Source organism: Pongo abelii, chromosome 8 (assembly GCF_028885655.2).
Source record: "Pongo abelii isolate AG06213 chromosome 8, NHGRI_mPonAbe1-v2.0_pri, whole genome shotgun sequence".
In the NCBI taxonomy this organism is placed as follows: domain Eukaryota; kingdom Metazoa; phylum Chordata; class Mammalia; order Primates; family Hominidae; genus Pongo; species Pongo abelii.
The window spans coordinates 95,724,387-95,743,180 of NC_071993.2; the positions used below are offsets into that span (position 1 = coordinate 95,724,387).

General features: G+C 41.7%; 2 protein-coding genes across 5 annotated transcripts in view; one reads left to right on the top strand and one right to left on the bottom strand.

Moving 5' to 3' along the window:
- Positions 1–18,794, top strand: part of STAMBPL1 (STAM binding protein like 1) — a 137,468-nt gene that overhangs the window by 60,443 nt on the left and 58,231 nt on the right. The gene's annotated exons all lie outside the window — the stretch shown is intronic.
- On the bottom strand, positions 743–18,468 carry ACTA2 (actin alpha 2, smooth muscle; the record flags this gene model as incomplete). Its single annotated transcript, NM_001133342.1, is given in 9 exon segments — positions 743–1,032; positions 3,740–3,921; positions 5,180–5,371; positions 6,901–7,062; positions 7,457–7,541; positions 9,475–9,585; positions 12,954–13,082; positions 14,497–14,648; positions 18,428–18,468. Coding segments are annotated over 8 exon segments (1,134 nt in total). The 3' UTR covers positions 743–888.

An 18,794-nucleotide genomic window follows, 5' to 3' on the forward strand; every position in this document is an offset into this window, starting at 1 on the left:
GTTTAATACATAGTATATGCATTAAAAGTCATATCTTGTGTATTGAAAGTCACACACATATATATGGGTACACGTATGGGAAATGTATCTATATGTGTGTGTGTGACTTTTAATATACAAGATATGACTTTTAAGATATATAGGCACAGCGGTTCATGCCTATAATTCCAGCATTTTGGGAAGTCAAGAGGAGAGAATTTCTTGAGCCCAGAAGTTCAAGGCTGCAATGAGCTATGATTACACCATTGCACTCCAGCCGGGGCGACAGAGTGAGACCTTATCTCTAATATATACACACACACACACATATATATATATATATACACATACATATATATCTACACACACATACATACATATGTGTGTATATATGTATATATACGTGTGTGTGTGTGTAATTATTTTCTTTTCACCCATCAGGTTACCAGTACTGGGGTTATGAGTGTAAAGTAATATAATCACTTTGCAAGTTGTGAGGTACTGTAGATTATCCCATTGATACACTTTAATCCATGTTATTTTAAAAAATCTCCAGTGTATTCTCAAATTATTCCTCTTTACAGAACCGAAGTGCAGCTCCCCACTTTAGGTAATGTGATTCTACCCTTTGCCTGAGAAACATATCCATCCTAATTGCCATGTGCTCAGCTGGACCACTAGAGGGAGCCATCCTGTAACGGGTGAGGTCAACCTAACAAATGATCTCAGTCGGGTATTGATCGGAGGCCAACGCAAGAAGTTACCAGTAGCCTATTTCAGATTTATTAAAAAACACATAGGTAACAAGTCAGAGCCTTGGCTAGGAATGATTTGGAAAAGAACTGAAAGCATAATTTTACAGAACATTCACAGTTGTGTGCTAGAGACAGAGAGGCGCAGGAAAGTGTTTTAGAAGCATTTGCGATGGACAATGGAAGGCCCGGCTTCATCGTATTCCTGTTTGCTGATCCACATCTGCTGGAAGGTGGACAGAGAGGCCAGGATGGAGCCACCGATCCAGACAGAGTATTTGCGCTCCGGAGGGGCAATGATCTGTCAGTCAAGATGAAAAAGAAGGGTCATTAATGTCATCATTAGTGCAGTCGTTAGTGCCGTAGGACAGAGCCTGGATGTTCTACCATGGCCTAGTTTCCTGTTCAGCAGGGACACAGCCTTGTGTGTTAGATGCCAATTGTGTCCTAATTGTGTCATGTTCTTGGCAGGACCGCCAGAGGGAGCCACGGATTTAGAAATTCTTCAGTAAGCACTCGTTTTTCTCATCTGTAACTCCTCGACCACATTATTGAGCAAACTGAGAGCTGGCTCCAAATCCAGCCATGGCCCCCACTTAAGAACCCTAGCAATGCCTCTGATTTCCATGAACTCTGCCTCAGAATTCAACAAGACACACTTTCTGTAGAAACAAACCCTAGCCTATTCAAAGGAGAAGTTTTAATTGTGCTAGGACTTACTATACAAATGTGTTTCCATGTGGTGAAGTGAACTACCACTTTTCACCCAGATGCTCTGTTTAACATTGGGGGACTCAGGGTCCCCTGCTGGGGACATTCTCTTGCAATAGGTGCCTCTTAAGCTGCACTGGTTGGCCTTTCCCAGTGCACAGGCCTAACCTGCAAGGCGTGCTCATGTTTCTTAAATAAATGAATGGTTTAGGCACAGAGAACAGTGAAAACTGTGGCTAACCAGTTTAGTCTTTATCTTCTGAGCGCTGCTTGAGCATTTACTTCTTAATACAAAGTACTGATATTTACTGAGCATGTAATTATATGCCAGACACTATGCTAAGCATTTTACATGTATTATCTCATTTGATTCTCATAAACATCTTGAAGAATAAGTCTTAAATTACTCCCATATTACATATGAGGAAACAGAGGCTGAGACAGTTTAAGTAACTGGCCCAGGTAACACCGGTTATATTAGTGTCAGATCTAATATTCAAACCTGGGTTCTCCCAGGTGGTTTTTTGTTTTGGTTTGATTTTAAAAATAACCTTTTTATTTTGGAACAATTTTAGATTTTCAGAAAAGTTGTAAAGAATTTAGTATAGTTTGGATGTCTCCTCCAAATCTCATGTTGAGATGTAATCCCCAGTGTTGGAGGTGGGGCCTGGTAGGAGGTGTTTGGATCACAGGGGTGGATCTCTCATGAATGGCTTAGGACATCTCCTTGGTGATAAGTGAGCTCTCCGTCTGAGTTCACATGAGATCTGGTTATTTCAAAGTGTGTGGCACCCTCCCCCCACCGCTGCCCTCTCTGTTGCCCCTGCTTTTGCCACGTGAGGCGTCTGCCCCTGCTCCGCCTTCCACCATGATTCGAAGCTTTCTGAGACTGAGGCCTCCCCAGAAGCTGATGCTAGAGCTATGCTTCCTGTACAGCCTGCTGAACTGTGAGCCAATTAAACCTCTTTTGTTTACAAATTACCCAAGTCTTAGGTATTTCTTTATAGCAATGCAAGAACAGCCTATGACAAATTCTGTGGGAGTTCCCATAGGTCCCTCATCCAGTTTCATTTTCACCAAATGTTATCATCTTATCGTCCCAGGTTTTTCTTGGTTCTCTATACTATCTCACTACATCATGGCCCAGAATTTCACATTCATTTCTATTCAAGAAACCAAGTTTAGAGAACTAGGAACTGCCCAACTCTAGCAATAGCCTCTTTCTGTTATCGACCCTTATGAGATTAACTCTGTAGTGAGCCCAGCTGCTGGCTTCATTCACCTCCCTCTGGTGTGGAAGTAAGAGTGGGGTAAGAGCTGATCAAAACGGCATCCAAGAAACAAAACCCTGTTGGAAAACAGTCTCTCTTCTCTCATGCTGAAGTCTTTTAGGGCAGGACTAGCCAGAGCCTATCATGGAGAGAGAAAGTGTGCATGTTTCAGTCTAGCACACTCTCTAGTGTTAGCTGCATACTCCTTCTAAAAAACAGAAGGGAGTGCAAAAAGAAGAGAATTTGTTTAAATACCCATGTGTGTGAACTGCACTAGAATTGCCCCTCTACTTACTGTGACATGGGTCACAGGGTCCCAAGTGTGGCCTTCTGACTTCAGAGAGTGCTAATAGCCTTTGAGAAGTGACCAGCCACAGGTTAAGTTTGCCTCCAAAGAATTATCTCCATTTAATCCCTGAGTTCCCTTCACTAGGGCTCAACATTCGCACCACATACAGGGGTCCTGGGTGGCTCAGGGACTGAGCTTGGTCATCCTGGAGTCATTCTGTGCTTTTGAGAACCTGTACCAAAAGATGTGCTAGACAGAGCAATGAGGATAAAATTTGAATTCCCGGCCACAGGATTGAGGTTAGTAGTGGAAGAAGAGTATAAGCTCCTCCTAAATCTACAGTGTTTGAAGTTCTTCAGAAATAAGTCTAGGTCATCTGTATTTTTAAAAAATGTGTTACATGCATGATGCACTATTTTTTGTGTCGAGAAAAACAACAAAATGCGTATTTTAAAGAGATATGAGCATGTGGAGAGCTCTGTTGACCTTGACTGCAGCTACTGAAAGTAGCTGATAGACAAGGATAAATAGAGATCAAATTTTGTATAAAGTCACTCAATTTTTCTCATGAACTGGATTGACTTACATCCTGTAAAATATGAGATTTGTGTCCACTACCTACCCCTAAAACCCACAATTGTATGTCACCAAAATACAGTCTCTGAAGAGTTCTTATCTGTGGTTATAGGGCTGACACTGCTGGCGGCATTGCCACCGGGTCTGTCACTGAACAGTACCTTGATCTTCATGGTGCTGGGTGCTAGGGCCGTGATCTCCTTCTGCATTCGGTCGGCAATGCCAGGGTACATAGTGGTGCCCCCTGATAGGACATTGTTAGCATAAAGGTCCTTCCTGATGTCAATATCACACTTCATGATGCTGTTGTAGGTGGTTTCATGGATGCCTGCAGACTCCATCCCTGGAAAAGAGATACAGGCCATGGTCCTTAAGTGGAGAGTAAAACCCAGGCTAGACATGGAAGACCAGACTTGAACATCTGGATGATCTTGCAGTGGACTGAGGCTGGGAAGACATAATAATCTAGGAACCACCTGTCTGAGAGACCAAAGGGCCTTGTTATGCTCTATGTCTTCCTGCCTCCCTTCTAATGAGGAAGGCCTGCTGCAGCATCCTGAGGTGCGGGCTACAACAGGTATCACTGATTTTTTAATAGACTCACTACTCACTCCATGTGGTTTAAATAAGGGGTGAAGCCTTCTGATTCCCTGCAGAGCTTCCACGCTGAGCCAATGTTGCAGCAACTCTTCAGAGCCCTCCCAGGACTCCATTTAACAGCTACGTTGCATCTGCCCCAGCCCCCAAAGCTAATGGGGCTGGATTATCAGGGAAATTTTGTATTCTATTTAGACAAAGGCTCATTTTTCCAATCTTGCTAACATTTTTTTTGGGTGGGGGTGGGGGTCTGGACTTTTGTTAATTTCTGATGCAGCTGTTGTCAAAAAACCTCTAAGTGCCCTTTCATCTTCTGCAGTGCTGTGATGTAATGATAACATTAACAATAGCACTACCTGATTATTAATTACTAGTGATATCTGATAATTATTGAATGCTTGCTTTTGCCAGGCAGTGGGCTAAGTGCTCTTTATCTATCTCCTGTAATTCTCACAGCCATCCTAGGACATAAGTAATATTACAGTCTCCACTTTATACATGAGGAGACAAGTTGGGAAGGTTAAGTAACTTTCCCAAGATCAAGAGAACTAAGACTGAAACCCAGGCTCACCCCTCTCAGAGCCTGCCTCTGTAAACAACTATGCAAACCTGTCTCTCCAAGACAACGTGAATGTAGGAACAGACTCACTTTGAGTGCTCTTCTATTTTTCTCTCCCCCAGCATTCCCAAATTCTCAGAATTCAGCACACCCTTGCTACCCTTTCCACTGTCTCCAAAGCACAGGCATTATTTAATTCTTTCATTATACACCATGAATGCTTTGGGCTTAACTGCAACATAGATAGTGTTTTCTTAGGAAGAAAACCTCTTTCCTGGCCTCATTATGTCTTGTCACCTTGAAAATGTGGCACTTTCCCTTTTTCTGGTTTAGAAATGCTTTTGATCTTGGGGCAACCATCACTTGTCTCCATGTTCTGGAGGCTGGCTTGATACGGAAGAAGACAATGACTCCCCTTCCCAGGAAAAGGGCATTCGTTGCCTACCGATGAAGGATGGCTGGAACAGGGTCTCTGGGCAGCGGAAGCGTTCATTTCCGATGGTGATCACTTGCCCATCAGGCAACTCGTAACTCTTCTCAAGGGAGGAGGAGGATGCGGCAGTGGCCATCTCATTTTCAAAGTCCAGAGCTACATAACACAGTTTCTCTTTGATGTCCCGGACAATCTCACGCTCAGCTGTCAACCAGATACAAACATTGTGGCAAACATTAGGGTCTGCACAGGTGGTAAAGATTCACCTGCCCTACTTCAGTCTCTCCCTCAAGACATGTGCCATCAAAAAATGTGTCAGTTCAATATTCTGCAATCCAAAATCCACAATGATAATGACATAGTAGGGCCACCAGGGAACCACCTCTGTTCCTAGCACAGTGTCTCACGCATAGCAGGCCCTCAGCATGCGTTGTCTGGGAAATGCATAACAAGAATAAAATGAGCTAGCTAGAGAAAGGCACACAGTAGGGGATCCTTTTGTACCATAACATTTTTTGGGGTGAGTGGGCAGGATAACTACTCTGTGTTATAACTATTTTATAACAGAAAGTTTGTTATATTGTATTTTCAGTTAACCAGGATATCTTATGCTGAATCAGCTCCTCAGGGGCCTCACAATTTTCAAAAAGTCTGAGATCCTGTTGTCTGGGCCAGTAGATAGCAACTCAAACCTTTGGCACATTTCTCACCCTCCAGGAAAGAGGTGGTGCTGTCTCAGGACCAGGCCTAGTCCAGAAGGTTTCAGCGGTGCATACTGAATGAGATATGGAAGAAGTGGGCAGGCAGAGACCTTTCAGACTTCTGCTCTCTGAAGTTCTAGGCTATTAATTATATCTGAGGCTCTAGGAACCTTTTAGAGGCATCTTGGGATTCTTTGTAGGGAGCAGAGGAGGAATGCAATTATTCAACTTCATATTGCAAGTGGAGACTTTAACATTGGCAGGGTTCAAGTTTCAAGCCTCAAATTCGGAGCATAAAATAAGCCTCAGGCATGTTCAGAAACCTAAATGTTTGGACAATACCAAATTGCTAAGGGAAGGACAGGTAGCTGGAGCCACCAGCACTGAGGACATACCATGCTTCTGGCAATGCTGACACTTTCCTCTTGTGAGGGAGGACTGGGTGCACCGGCTTAGAATCTGAATACACATATGTCACTGTGTTAGCTATTAATATGTATCACTGTTAATAGCTAACAATTATTGAATGCTTACTCTATGTCAAGTATTCCACATGCATTCTTCCATTTAATACTCATAACAATCATGTGATGTAGGATCTATTATTATCCCCATTTTACAAATAAACAGACTATTATTGGTTAACTTGTCCAAGCTCACAGAGCTACTGAGTAGCAGAGTTGGGACTCGAGTCCTATCACAATGTCTCCTGCCAATCACCACACCATGCCATCTTCAGTCTCTGCACAATCTTCTTCTATTTGCTAATGGAGGAGATTAAAAAAAGATCAATTATACAACACTGACTAATGCGTAACACTGGGTGTCTATAACTGTTCTCCTCAAGGAAATAGTGTAATCATTTTGCAACTTCACATAGCAAAGAAAGATGTGCTTTGCTCTGTGCATTAGAGCCAGGCCTTGCCATTTGCAAATCTTCATCCCATCATCTCCTTGGATAGTGAGGATGGTCCTGGAAGTTACTGAGCAACACACTGCTCCCCTCTCCCCCTTATCTCCCACAAGCCTCACCAGTAGTAACAAAGGAATAGCCACGCTCAGTAAGGATCTTCATGAGGTAGTCAGTGAGATCTCGGCCAGCCAGATCCAGACGCATGATGGCATGGGGCAAGGCATAGCCCTCATAGATGGGGACATTGTGAGTGACACCATCTCCAGAGTCCAGCACGATGCCTGGGAGACAGTTGGGCATGATAAGTCACCATGGCAGCTGGCATGTGGTTACTTGCTGGTCAAGTAGAGGGAAGCCTTGGGGGAGAGGGAATTTCCGAGCTTCTTCTTTAAAAAGAGAAAACAGGGCATGTGATAGGAGAGGTGAGGTGGGACAGGGCTCGGGGAAAATGAAAAAAAGGAAAGAACAGGAAGAGGAAAACAGTAGAAAAAAGTTCTGCTAGAAATATGAGGTCAAGGGCTTATTTTGAACACGAGAAGAAGATCTTTTAGGGCTGGGTTCAGCCATGTCCATTCTAACTCAACCCCAGTCCGTCACCCCCAAGTGTTAATGACCATTCAATCCCATCTCTGGCAGTGTACTCCGACCAGCTTCCTGTCCCTCCCAGCCACCTACCAGTTGTGCGTCCAGAGGCGTAGAGGGACAGCACCGCCTGGATAGCCACATACATGGCCGGGACATTGAAAGTCTCAAACATAATCTGCAAAGCAATCCAAAGAGCTGAATTAGTGAAGGTGCCCATCTGACAAAGAATGATCAGGAGAGCACACCTGGTTGATGGATGCAGAGGGGCCTGACTTGTTCTGGGCAGAGGAGGCCAAAGTAAGGAGGTTCAGAACAGCCCTGGTCACGTAAAGAGGAGAAATGAAGGTGTGAATGGGGAGCCATCACATCAATGGCCTGACAGGGTGGGGAGGGGAAGAAGAAGTGTGCACACAAGGTTTGGCCAGGGGAAAGGAAAATCTAGCTTCTGGCTCTGGTCCTGGCTTTGACTAATAGTCACCAAACTAATAGTTGATTAATAGTGGCTTCATTCCAGGTCTCTTAACTATAAACAGAGGAGGAGTTTGGACTAAATGAGATCTCCCGTTTTTCCAGTGCAGACATCCTAGGGCTTGTTAACTATGTCAAAGCCAGAAGAAAAAGAGAAGACAACATCCAGGTTTTGATTTCTCTGGTATAAAGAAAGAGAACTTTTAAATCTGAAGCTCAGGCTGGCTAGGATTAGCCCCATTTCTGTGATTTGCCTGAAGTTCTATTTAATCTATTCCACTTTTTTATGTAGTTGCTGGGTCAATGCTAACCCTAGAATCTGAGGCCATTCTGGTTGCAGTGGGAGAGGCCCTGATTCCTGGAAGACAGGACCGGCCCACCGGTAATAGAGGACCACATAGAATGTCAGTGCCCCAGTTGGTGCAGTCCAGGGACAAGATGAGAACCAAGCCCCTCCAGGTCACTTGTGAGAAGTTTGTGCATCAGGAGATGTCCGTGGGTCTTCATTTCTCCATCTGTAAGACCCTTCCTCCTCTATTAACCAGAATGTCTGACATCATTTGCTAGCGAGCCATAATTTCCAACCATTTTTTTTTTTTTGCCTTCACACCACTGACAGGAACAATAACTCATCAGAAGCAACATCTCTTGTGACACGCAGTGATTCCCAGGCCCACAGATGTTCCCCTGTGGAGAACAAGTGCTAGTGGGTTAGTGCAAGCACCAGGAGCCCTTCTGAGGAAAAGGCCTTGCAGTTATTTACATTTATGATTCTTCAATGCTGGAAGATTGTGGATCAATCCCAGGCTCTGCCAGTTCTAGCTATGTGACCCTGGGAGAATCATTTAATGTATCTGAGCCTCAATTTCTTCATTTGTGTAATCAATATAATCATAGTTCCTGCTTCACATTGCTAGAACTTAAAGAGACAATGAATGTAAAATGCTGAGCCTAGTACTTGACCATAACAAGTATAGAATTGACATTAGATGTTGTTATTTAATAGCTCATCCAAACTAGAAAACTCAGAGCTCTGTCTGGTGGACTGGATGGGATTCTATTGTGAGGTCTTTAGCTTCAAACAAATATTAATAATGACAATAGTAACTATTATTTTTTGGATGTTTATTAGGAACCATGATACACATCTGTCATTTCACCTCATTAATGTTCACATTAATCCTTTGAAAAATGATAGTATTAATATTACTCCCAACTTATAGACAAGGAAACTGAGGCTCTGAGAAATTAATGGGGTTCTTTAAGATCACATAACTGGTAAGTGGCAGATCCAGTTTTCAAACCTAGATATGTCTGACTCTAGAACCCAAATTCCTATTGTATGTGATGCTACATTTTGAAGTGACTTCTCCTTAGACATTTTAACTTAAACGTGTCCCCTTCTCAATGAAATCTTTTAAATTTCCTATTGCTTTTGGAGGCAAAGGGCTGGTCGTTGCAGGAAGGATGCAAGTACTTTCAAGCTGTTCCTGTCCTTTGGGATCCCTGAGTTCACTGAAGGCTGTCAGTCTGTTGGTGGACTCCTAGCTCCGGCCTTCTCTCTGCTGTCCTGCATAGCCTCCTTCTAATAGAACTTTCCCCAGACCCCAAAGTGTTGTGTGCTGGGGTAGCATACTTACCTGAGTCATTTTCTCCCGGTTGGCCTTGGGGTTCAGGGGCGCCTCCGTGAGCAGGGTGGGATGCTCTTCAGGGGCAACACGAAGCTCATTGTAGAAAGAGTGGTGCCAGATCTAGTGAGTTGGGAAACAGAGGAGAAACACAATGATGTGCTGTCATGAGGTCCTGCATTTCCCAAAAAGGGACCAGAAGCTACTTGAAACCAAGACCAAAGGAAATGCTACAAGTACTCATGCATGTGTCCATGGTTTTATAGATGCAGAGACTGAAGCTCAAAGTGTGTGGGTACCTTCCAAAAGGATTCACATCTACTAAGTGACTGAGCAGAATCCCTAACCCAGATCTGCGAGGCAGGATGGTATAGTGGTTAAGGGCACAACCCTTGATCAAAACTTGGGTTCAAAGCCCAACTCGGACACTTCTTAGTTGTGTGAGCTTAAGCAAGTTTTTAACCCTTCTCAGCTTCAGTCTCATGATTGGTAATAAGGAGATGAAAATAATTAGTGTGTACCTCATTGGGTCTTTGTGCAAATAAATAAGGTAACCCTCAAGTTATTGTTCAGCCCAGTGTCTGGTCCAGAATCAGTGTTATTATTATTCAACTCTATTTTCTTTGTTCTCTCTTCCCATTTTAATGTTCATGGGAAAATGATTTAATTTTGTAAATGAAAAGACAAGTGAATGTATATATGAATAAGTGACGCTTACTTGAAAACCTAATTGACACTTTTAATGCTTCTAGAGAAGTTGCCCTTTGCAGTGTACGTGAAGAAGAGAACAGGGCTCCCTGACTCTTGCCTCCATCATCCTCTTTGCTCTCGAGGGATGAGAAAAGTTTCCTCTATCAGCACACTCTGGATCTTCCACTCACAGTCAGACATTTGGCCTTCAGGTGTTTCCAAAAGGCCCACACCTGTGTATAGTGTGTCTATGCGAAGGTACTTTGGACATAACTACATTTGCTTTATGGTACAGCACTTTCTTTAATTCCTAGATGCCGAAAAGAACAAACCATTGCAAAAAGGACTAAATTAATTAATCTTTAAAAGCATGAAAATTCTCCACCAGAGCCAGGAATATGAGAGTCACCCAAAATCAAAACAGAGCAAAACGAGAACTGCTGGTGAAAGCTTATAAATTAGCAAAAGCAAGATTAGCTTTAAAGATTATCTTATTCCACTTTCTTTTGTTTTGGATTTGTGGTTTATAGAAGGGAAATGAAACTTCAGAAAGTTTTGTTTCTTTAGTGGAGTGAAAGCAGCAGATTGCTCAAAAAATCCTTCCAGTCACAGCAAGCAACCCTTCTCCTTCTCTCTCTTTCTCTTCACCCCCACCAGAAGATACTCTGAATTTAAATTTTAGAAATAAGGAAAGTTTTTTGTCCCAATAGTCTCTCTCTAGGAGGATACATTCTAAGATGTTGTCAGCTCCATGGAGAAATTCTAAAAGAATATTTTCCTATTGATATTGATATCTTTTTCTCTGTGCAAACTGCAATCTTACCAAATCTAGAATCCTCAATTAAGCAAACCTACTGATATGAAATTTTTGTAGAAAGATAGAGCTTGGAGCATTACTGCTGATTAATTCTAACAACATTATGTATTTTTCTTTTAAGTGATAAATTGTGTGTGTAGTAGTAGTAGTGAGCCGATAGATACATAAAAGGCCAGATGTTATGATTCTGATATATCTTGCTGCATTTAAAATTTTTTATGTCACTTTCTCATTATTTCTTCTGTTTTTCTCTGATCACTGGTGTCTGTAATGTTTAATGACCAAACATCAAAATCTTAGAATTTAGCTCTTCTCATTAGCTCTTTTATAAGTGTCTGGGAGATAAGGCCTCATGTAATGCAACACAGGTAAATAATTTTTAAAATATGTATCGTATAGCTTTTTTCAGTGGCTATTGTGCTTCAGTATGTGGAGAGGCATTCAGAAATGTACCAAATCTGCAATGTTACACTCCTATTTACTATAGTGAAAACAAAAACATTTTTAATTTAGATGTTTAGAGTGAGTTAATGAAAACCTTTCAAGAATGGGCTGTTTAAGGCTACTCCCAGCATTTCAAGCCCCTTTAGCTGTATTGCACTGAGAGGGATAACCATGCAGCCCCTGATGAGAATGAAAGGAGGGTTTTTATTCTCTGAGCTGCTGCTCATGCACTGCTTGTCCTAGGAGGGCAACTGAGTTGACATGAGCAACAGATGATTAATTCCCTGCAGTGGCAAAGGGCTACTCTTCTCATCTACAGAACTGTCACCCTCTAATTAGTTAATAAACCCTAATAGGCAAGGACATTTTTTTCCTTTTCTTTAGAGACAGAGTCTTGCTCTGTTGCCCAGGCTGGAGTGCAACAGCTGATGGTATGATCAGCTCACTGCAGCTTCGAACTCCTGGGCTCAAATGATCCTACCACCTCAGCCTCCTGAGTAGCTGGGACTACAGTTGCATGCCACCACACGCTGTTAATTAAACTTTTTTGTTTGTTTGTTTTTTTAAGTAGAAATAGGGTTTTGCTATGTTGCCCAGGCTGGTCTCAAACTCCTGGCCTCAAGTGATCCAGTGTTGAGATTACAGGTGTGAGTCACTGTGCCCTGCAGCACTTTTTTCTTCTTTTTTTTTGAGATAGGATCTCACTCTGTCACCTAGGCTGGAGTAGGATCTTGGCCCACTGCAGCCTCCATATCCCAGGCTCAAATGATCCTCCCACCTCAGTCTCTCAAGTAGCTGGGACTGAGGTGTGTGCCACCATGCCTGGCTAATTTCATTTAATTTTTGTAGAGACAGGATCTTACTATGTTACCCAGCCTGGTCTCAAACTCCTGGGCCAAGCGATCCTCCCACCTTGGCCTCCCAAAGTGTTGGGATTACACGTGTGAGCAACCGTGCCTGGCAAGGGAATTTTTTTTAAAGAAACATTTCAGGATTTTTTTTTCTTTTCTTTTCTTTTTTTTAAATTTTATTATTATTATACTTTAAGTTTTAGGGTGCATGGGCACAACGTGCAGGTTTGTTACATATGTATACATGTGCCATGTTGGTGTGCTGCACCCATTAACTCGTCATTTAGCATTAGGTATATCTCCTAATGCTATCCCTCCACCCTCCGCACACCCCACAACAGTCCCCGGTGTGTGATGTTCTCCTTCCTGTGTCCATGTGTTCTCGTTGTTCAATTCCCACCTATGAGTGAGAACATGCGGTGTTTGGTTTTTTATCCTTGCAATAGTTTGCTGAGAATGATGGTTTCCAGCTTCATCCATGTCCCTACAAAGGACATGAACTCATCACTTTTTATGGCTGCAAGGATTTTTTTTTTCAATGGGTAATAAGCCAGAATGAACATTAACAAGTAAAAGTACAGTTGAGCAATGTGAGCCAGTTATTTCCGCAGCAGTAGTGTGGTGTTCCTTATCAGAGAACACAGGGATTATGCATCCTGAGGGCCCAAGCTGCAGCAAACCTCCCATACCTTTTCCATGTCGTCCCAGTTGGTGATGATGCCGTGTTCTATTGGGTACTTCAGGGTCAGGATTCCTCTTTTGCTCTGTGCTTCGTCACCCACATAGCTGTCTTTTTGTCCCATTCCCACCATCACCCCCTAAAAAGGTTCAACACATTATGAGTCAGCATCTCCCAAAACTTGTGAATCAATTACAGCCAAGCCACGAAAGGTTAAATCATTGAGATGGAAACTTCCTCTTCTGATTATCAGCAACAATAAACATATTAAGTCTCATTGCCACTATGCTCTTAAGGAACATTCTGTAGTTGATTGGAAAAATACCTGAATTGCCTCCAAATAACAGGAGATGTTGGGGGAAAGTCAATTTTACTTTGTATTTTTATCTCCTATGTTCCTTGATGAGCTTTTTTAGGGCAGAGATCATGTCTGTCTTGTCCATCACTATAGCAAATTGCATGGCACATATGTGGCACTCAATAATTATTTGTTGAAAGAATGTATACAATTTTACATATTTGTTAAATGGCATTTTGTGTCTTATAAATCCTTTAAACTGTACTTTTAAAGTCATCACCTACCCAAAAGAATATGAGCATTATTTTCTAACTATTATAAGCAAAACCATTGCATCTACAAATAACCACTTGAAGCTTGATTTCTAATGGATAAGTTCATACCAATCAACTGTGAAGACATTTGCCTAAATTAGTCAGCTGCATTTAAAAAAAATCACTAAGGTGAAGTTCTTAAAAAATTATTGTTACTAGATTTTAAATTGCACTGGAGTGACTATTTTAGAACTACAAAACAGCCATGGCTACTATGGACCCATAAAATAGCGGCTTGTGCAGAGTATCTCCACTACATAAAGATCAATGAATTCAGACAGACTGCATTCATTGGGAGAGGTTTCTATTATTTATTCTTGTGAATATATCCCAAGCAGAGAGGCATAAACATCAATCAGATAGCCTCAATGCACAAACTACATTTCTGATGTGAAGGAGAATTTCTGAGATGAAATTACCGAGTTTTTACCATATGATGCCACCAATACCTTGTTTACACATAATGTGTAAAATTACCATGTGGCTGTCCAAATATATTTTGTTGACAGCTAATATTATGTAAAATTGCATTTGGTATCAATGCTTGCTTTCATCTAACATCAGCTCTGTGTGGTTAAGTGACCTGACTTTTATTTTAGTTTCTTTCCAAACAGTAGCTTTCGTATACATCAGGATAATGTATAAGCATTTCTGATGGTGATGAAATGATTTTGATGATGATGATGATGATAGTGACTATATTTAGACAACAAGGACACATGAAAAAGGGGCAGACTTTGTATCTGATAGACGCCCATCAGATAATCTGTCTACATTGTATGTGAAATTGGCATTTACTCCTGGACCTTAATCATCAGAGGTATATTTTTAACAAGGTTACATAACTTCTGGGCAGAAAGAGATAGACAATCTGTGGATAAACGTGGACACAGAGGAACCTAATCTGTGTCCTTTTATGTTCCAATCATAATTTTCCTCACCTGATGTCTGGGACGTCCCACGATGGATGGGAAAACAGCCCTGGGAGCATCATCCCCAGCAAAGCCGGCCTTACAGAGCCCAGAACCATTGTCACACACCAAGGCAGTGCTGTCCTCTTCTTCACACATAGCTGGAGCTGCTTCACAGGATTCTATAGAAAACAGGCAGGAAGCAGCCTCAGCTGTAATTGAGCATTTGTGGCACTTCCCTGACAACTCCCACCTCCAAGGCTGGGTTTGGGGGCCCTCCTCTATTCTCCTAGTGCTATCCCCTGACCCTTATCTAATATAGCACATATCTGGAAGTACTTTAGTTACACTGTAAGCTTTCAGTAAGGTGAAACTCTGACTTCCAAGACTCTGACTTCTATGTTTATACAACCTTAGTGTAGTGACCGGCATATCATGTGTTCTCGTGAGCACTTTAAAGGTGGACCAAGCCAGTAAATGAATAAACAAACTGCAGAGCACAGATGGGAACTCCAGACTCTGAGACCAGATCTTTCCAGAGACAAGTTGCCTACCTTATGTTAAATAAGCATCTAGATTTTCCTGTCTGTATCAACTCAAATGCACATTTTTCTAGATATGCTATACCTTTTTGAAATTTTTTCAAAAAGCTAGATTTTTGAGGGAGAGGCAGCATGTAAAAATTTAGAAATGTTAAAATGGTCAAGTGTTTAATGGAAAAATCTTTTTGAATCATGAGGACTTTTACTTTAGCCTCAGAGAAGCTTTGAAATAAAATTTTCTGAGAAGGTGCTTTAAATTTTAGGGGCTGCAATTATCCACCGTTAATAAAAGTCACTGTTAAGCTAACAGTCCAACAAGTGAGGGTGAGCCTGATGGATTATATATCATATGGTAGAATACTTTACTGCCATTAAAAAGGTAGAGTAAGAGGATAAGCAAAAGGTAGTTCTTATGTAATAGTAATAGGTTAGAAAAAGTAACATTGTAAGTCTCATTAAAAATGTATTTTTTATGCATTGCAAAAAGATTAATCATATTTACCAAGATGTTGACTGGGGTTATTATGAAGTGGTGGGTTTTGTAGGTGTTTTTAATTATTTTCCCATGGTTCTGTCATGTTTTTTAAATTTTCTATATTGAATGTGTATTTCTTTGGTAATAAAACAAAATTTTAAATAACCCATTTTATACTTGGATCTTATACTTGGATCCTTTCATAAAATTACAAAGGCTGGAGCAGCATATCAACTTACAAATTTGAGAAATTGAAGGCATATTAGAGGACATTTTCATCTAATGCTCTCATTTTCACAAATAAGAAAATCAGGAAGTGATTGCTCAAGGGCACGCAGGGCATTAGAGGCAGAGCTCCAGCCAGACATCAGGTACTCTTTAGCCACCCCTTGGCTTCCAGTTCAAGATCTCTTCCACTTTTCTAATCACAATTAGGTCGAAATGTTCCGTTAAGAGAAGGACACCCAGAGTTATCTGCCTGGCATTGAGATCTCAATTAGGATTTCAAATTGAGAAAATTTCTTCTTTTAAATGGGTGAACTGATTGCACCTCCAAATCCATATATAAAAGGCAGTTCTTTTAAGGAAACATCTGAGAAGTAGGGAAATAAAATAGCGATTACAGAGTTGGAGTTCTGCCAAAACATTCCCACAAAATCAAACCTACATCTTGCCAAAGGCCTAAAACTTCCTTAGCAGTGCTTCATGTAAAATAACTCTTTGCAAAGAACATAAAACTGCAATTGAGATGGCATATTTTAAAGTCAAGGCATGTAATATTATCTTCAACTGACAAAGAAACCAAGGCTTAAGGAGTTGAAGTGACTTGTCCAAGAGCCTTGAACTGATACATTTAGGACAACGAAGATTTCAGATCACAGTGATTATGAGCTTAGACTCTGAAGTCAGACTGCCTGGATTTGAGTCCAGGCTCCAACACTTAAAAGCTGTGTGATTTTAGTTATTTAACATCTCTAAACCACAATTTCCTTACTATAAAACAGTAATGATATCAGGACATACCTCATGGAGTTCTTATGGAGATTGGATTTTTTAAAGTGTTTAAAATAATTTATTGCAGCAGAGATGCTCTAAGTTCTCAATAAATACTAATTTTATCATGATTATTATTACTATCACTGTGTGATTATTTTCATTATCCAGATCTCTTTGTTTCTAACCTTTGCTTTCTTTCCACACTGCTCCAGGCTTAGAATAAAAATAATCAATGTGTGGATTCCACTCGCAAGAATGGACATGGGACTCATGAATGGCTTGCCTTTTCCTTTCCCACCCTTCTTTTCCCTTTCCAGATGCTGAATTATCTTGGCTTTCCTGTGATTTGGCTTCCCTCATAGCAGATTAAGAAGCTTTAGAAAAGAGGCGAGAACTATAAAGGAGACAAAAGGGAAGAAGCCTAAGAGCCTGGGGTATCTGTCAGAAGCAGCCAGCCCCAGGGGATAAGCAGGCACTCTATGGTTGTGCTAAGTGCATTTTCCAAATCAAAAGTAAGGGCTGAAAAGAGGATAAAACATTTCAAATTAGGATGGTCTCTGAAAATGGGAAGGTATGGTTACCATGAATGCCGGTATATTTTTAATAACTGTTTTGTTGGGCAGTGATGGCTTGGGAGGAGGGGTTGACTATACTCAGAAAAAGTAGACTGGCTTTCAGCATCAGCAAGAATGCAGAAAAATGTTTTTTACTTGGCCAAAAAAAAAAAAAAAAAGAAAAAGAAAATCTAGGAGGAATGTTATAATGTCCAAAAGGAGCACTGTCATTGAAGAAGTCACTGTGTCCCTGGAAAGAGTCAGCTCAGTGGTTTACAGCTCCTCTCTAACCTGAATGAGCAGTTCGGTTTGGAGCAAAGCATTTCCTAATTAGGTAAAACACGCTCAGTGTCTGCTTTTGGAACTGCACCCGGGTCAGGGGGTTTGCTCCAACTGACTAGAGTGCGCCTTGTGCCAAAAATGAGTCGTTGATGGGAGGGGAAAGAACAGTACAGTTCCCAGCTCACTGGTCTTGAAACGCAAACCATATTTAGTCATGAAACACAAAATGCTAGGAAAATCTCAGCATGAAAAGTCCAGTCTGGGCTGAAGCTGCCAAGCCTTGATTTGCAGTGAAACTCAGCCTGGGATGGCAGGGCTGGCTCCACAGTCACACTTGCCTCACCAGGCTGAAGGGAGCTTTAAGCTGAGAGAGATGCAAACCAGATATCCGGCGGGAGGCACACACAGCTGTCAGATGCAGGCTCTGCTCCCTCCCTCTTTCTTTCCAGAGAAAAATTCAGCAGGTCACCTGCTGTGCTCTGCTGCAAATGACCAATGATGTAGATCCGAACTTGTAAGGTCACATATACACATTTCCAACAAAAAAGAGATATACGTTTCGAACAAAAGACACTACCAGTTAGAGCCAGGGAAACCCAGAAGTGAATACACAAATTCAGGCACAATCAAAGACTAGGCAACTATTCTCTGTTCACTTCCAAAACCCACTTCCAGACACCTTAGCTACACCAAAAATACAGCCCAGTGAAAAAAAATCCCTACACCAAATCAGAACCAAAAATAAATCTGAGTTTCCAGTGCCTAAATACAAATAAATGTGTAACTTACTGCACACAGCTAACCTGCATACCTGTATCGTGCTGCAAGATCTGGGCTGTTTGCTTAGGATGAACATTTTACAGATGACATGCATTAATAAAATTTTCATATTCTTCTCTACCCCTTCCATCATACCAAACTACATATTAGCCCTGTCTTTAATGTTAGATCATTAACGCCAAAAGCTACAATCATTTTAGTAGTACAATCTTCATTCAGAAATATCAGTGCGTGAACCCAGCCAAATCCCTGCAGATGATGTCTTATTATACTGGCTAATTAAAAGAGTCACTGGAACGTATAAGTCACATCCCTGGGCTGGCGCCACTTACCCTGACAGTGCTTGGCTGGGCTTCTCCACACTGGGTGGTGTTCAGAGAAGCTGAACGCTGAAGGGTTATATAGCCCCTTGGCCTGCTCTCCTCCCACTTGCTTCCCAAACAAGGAACAAAGACAGACTTGAGCCTGTCGTTCAGTCTAACACAACCATATAGGGACCTCAGCACAAAACTCTCTAATCTGGGTGGCCGGAGGCCTGGGTCTCTTCCACTGCATTCCACTGGTCTGCTCATGAAACGGGAGGCGGTTCAGCTGCCTGTGGGAGATAAACACGCCAAGCCTTCAGAACAACTGCAGAAATGCCCAGAGACACTGAGCTAGGGTAATGGGCAGATGCAGGCATGGTTTGCACATTCCACA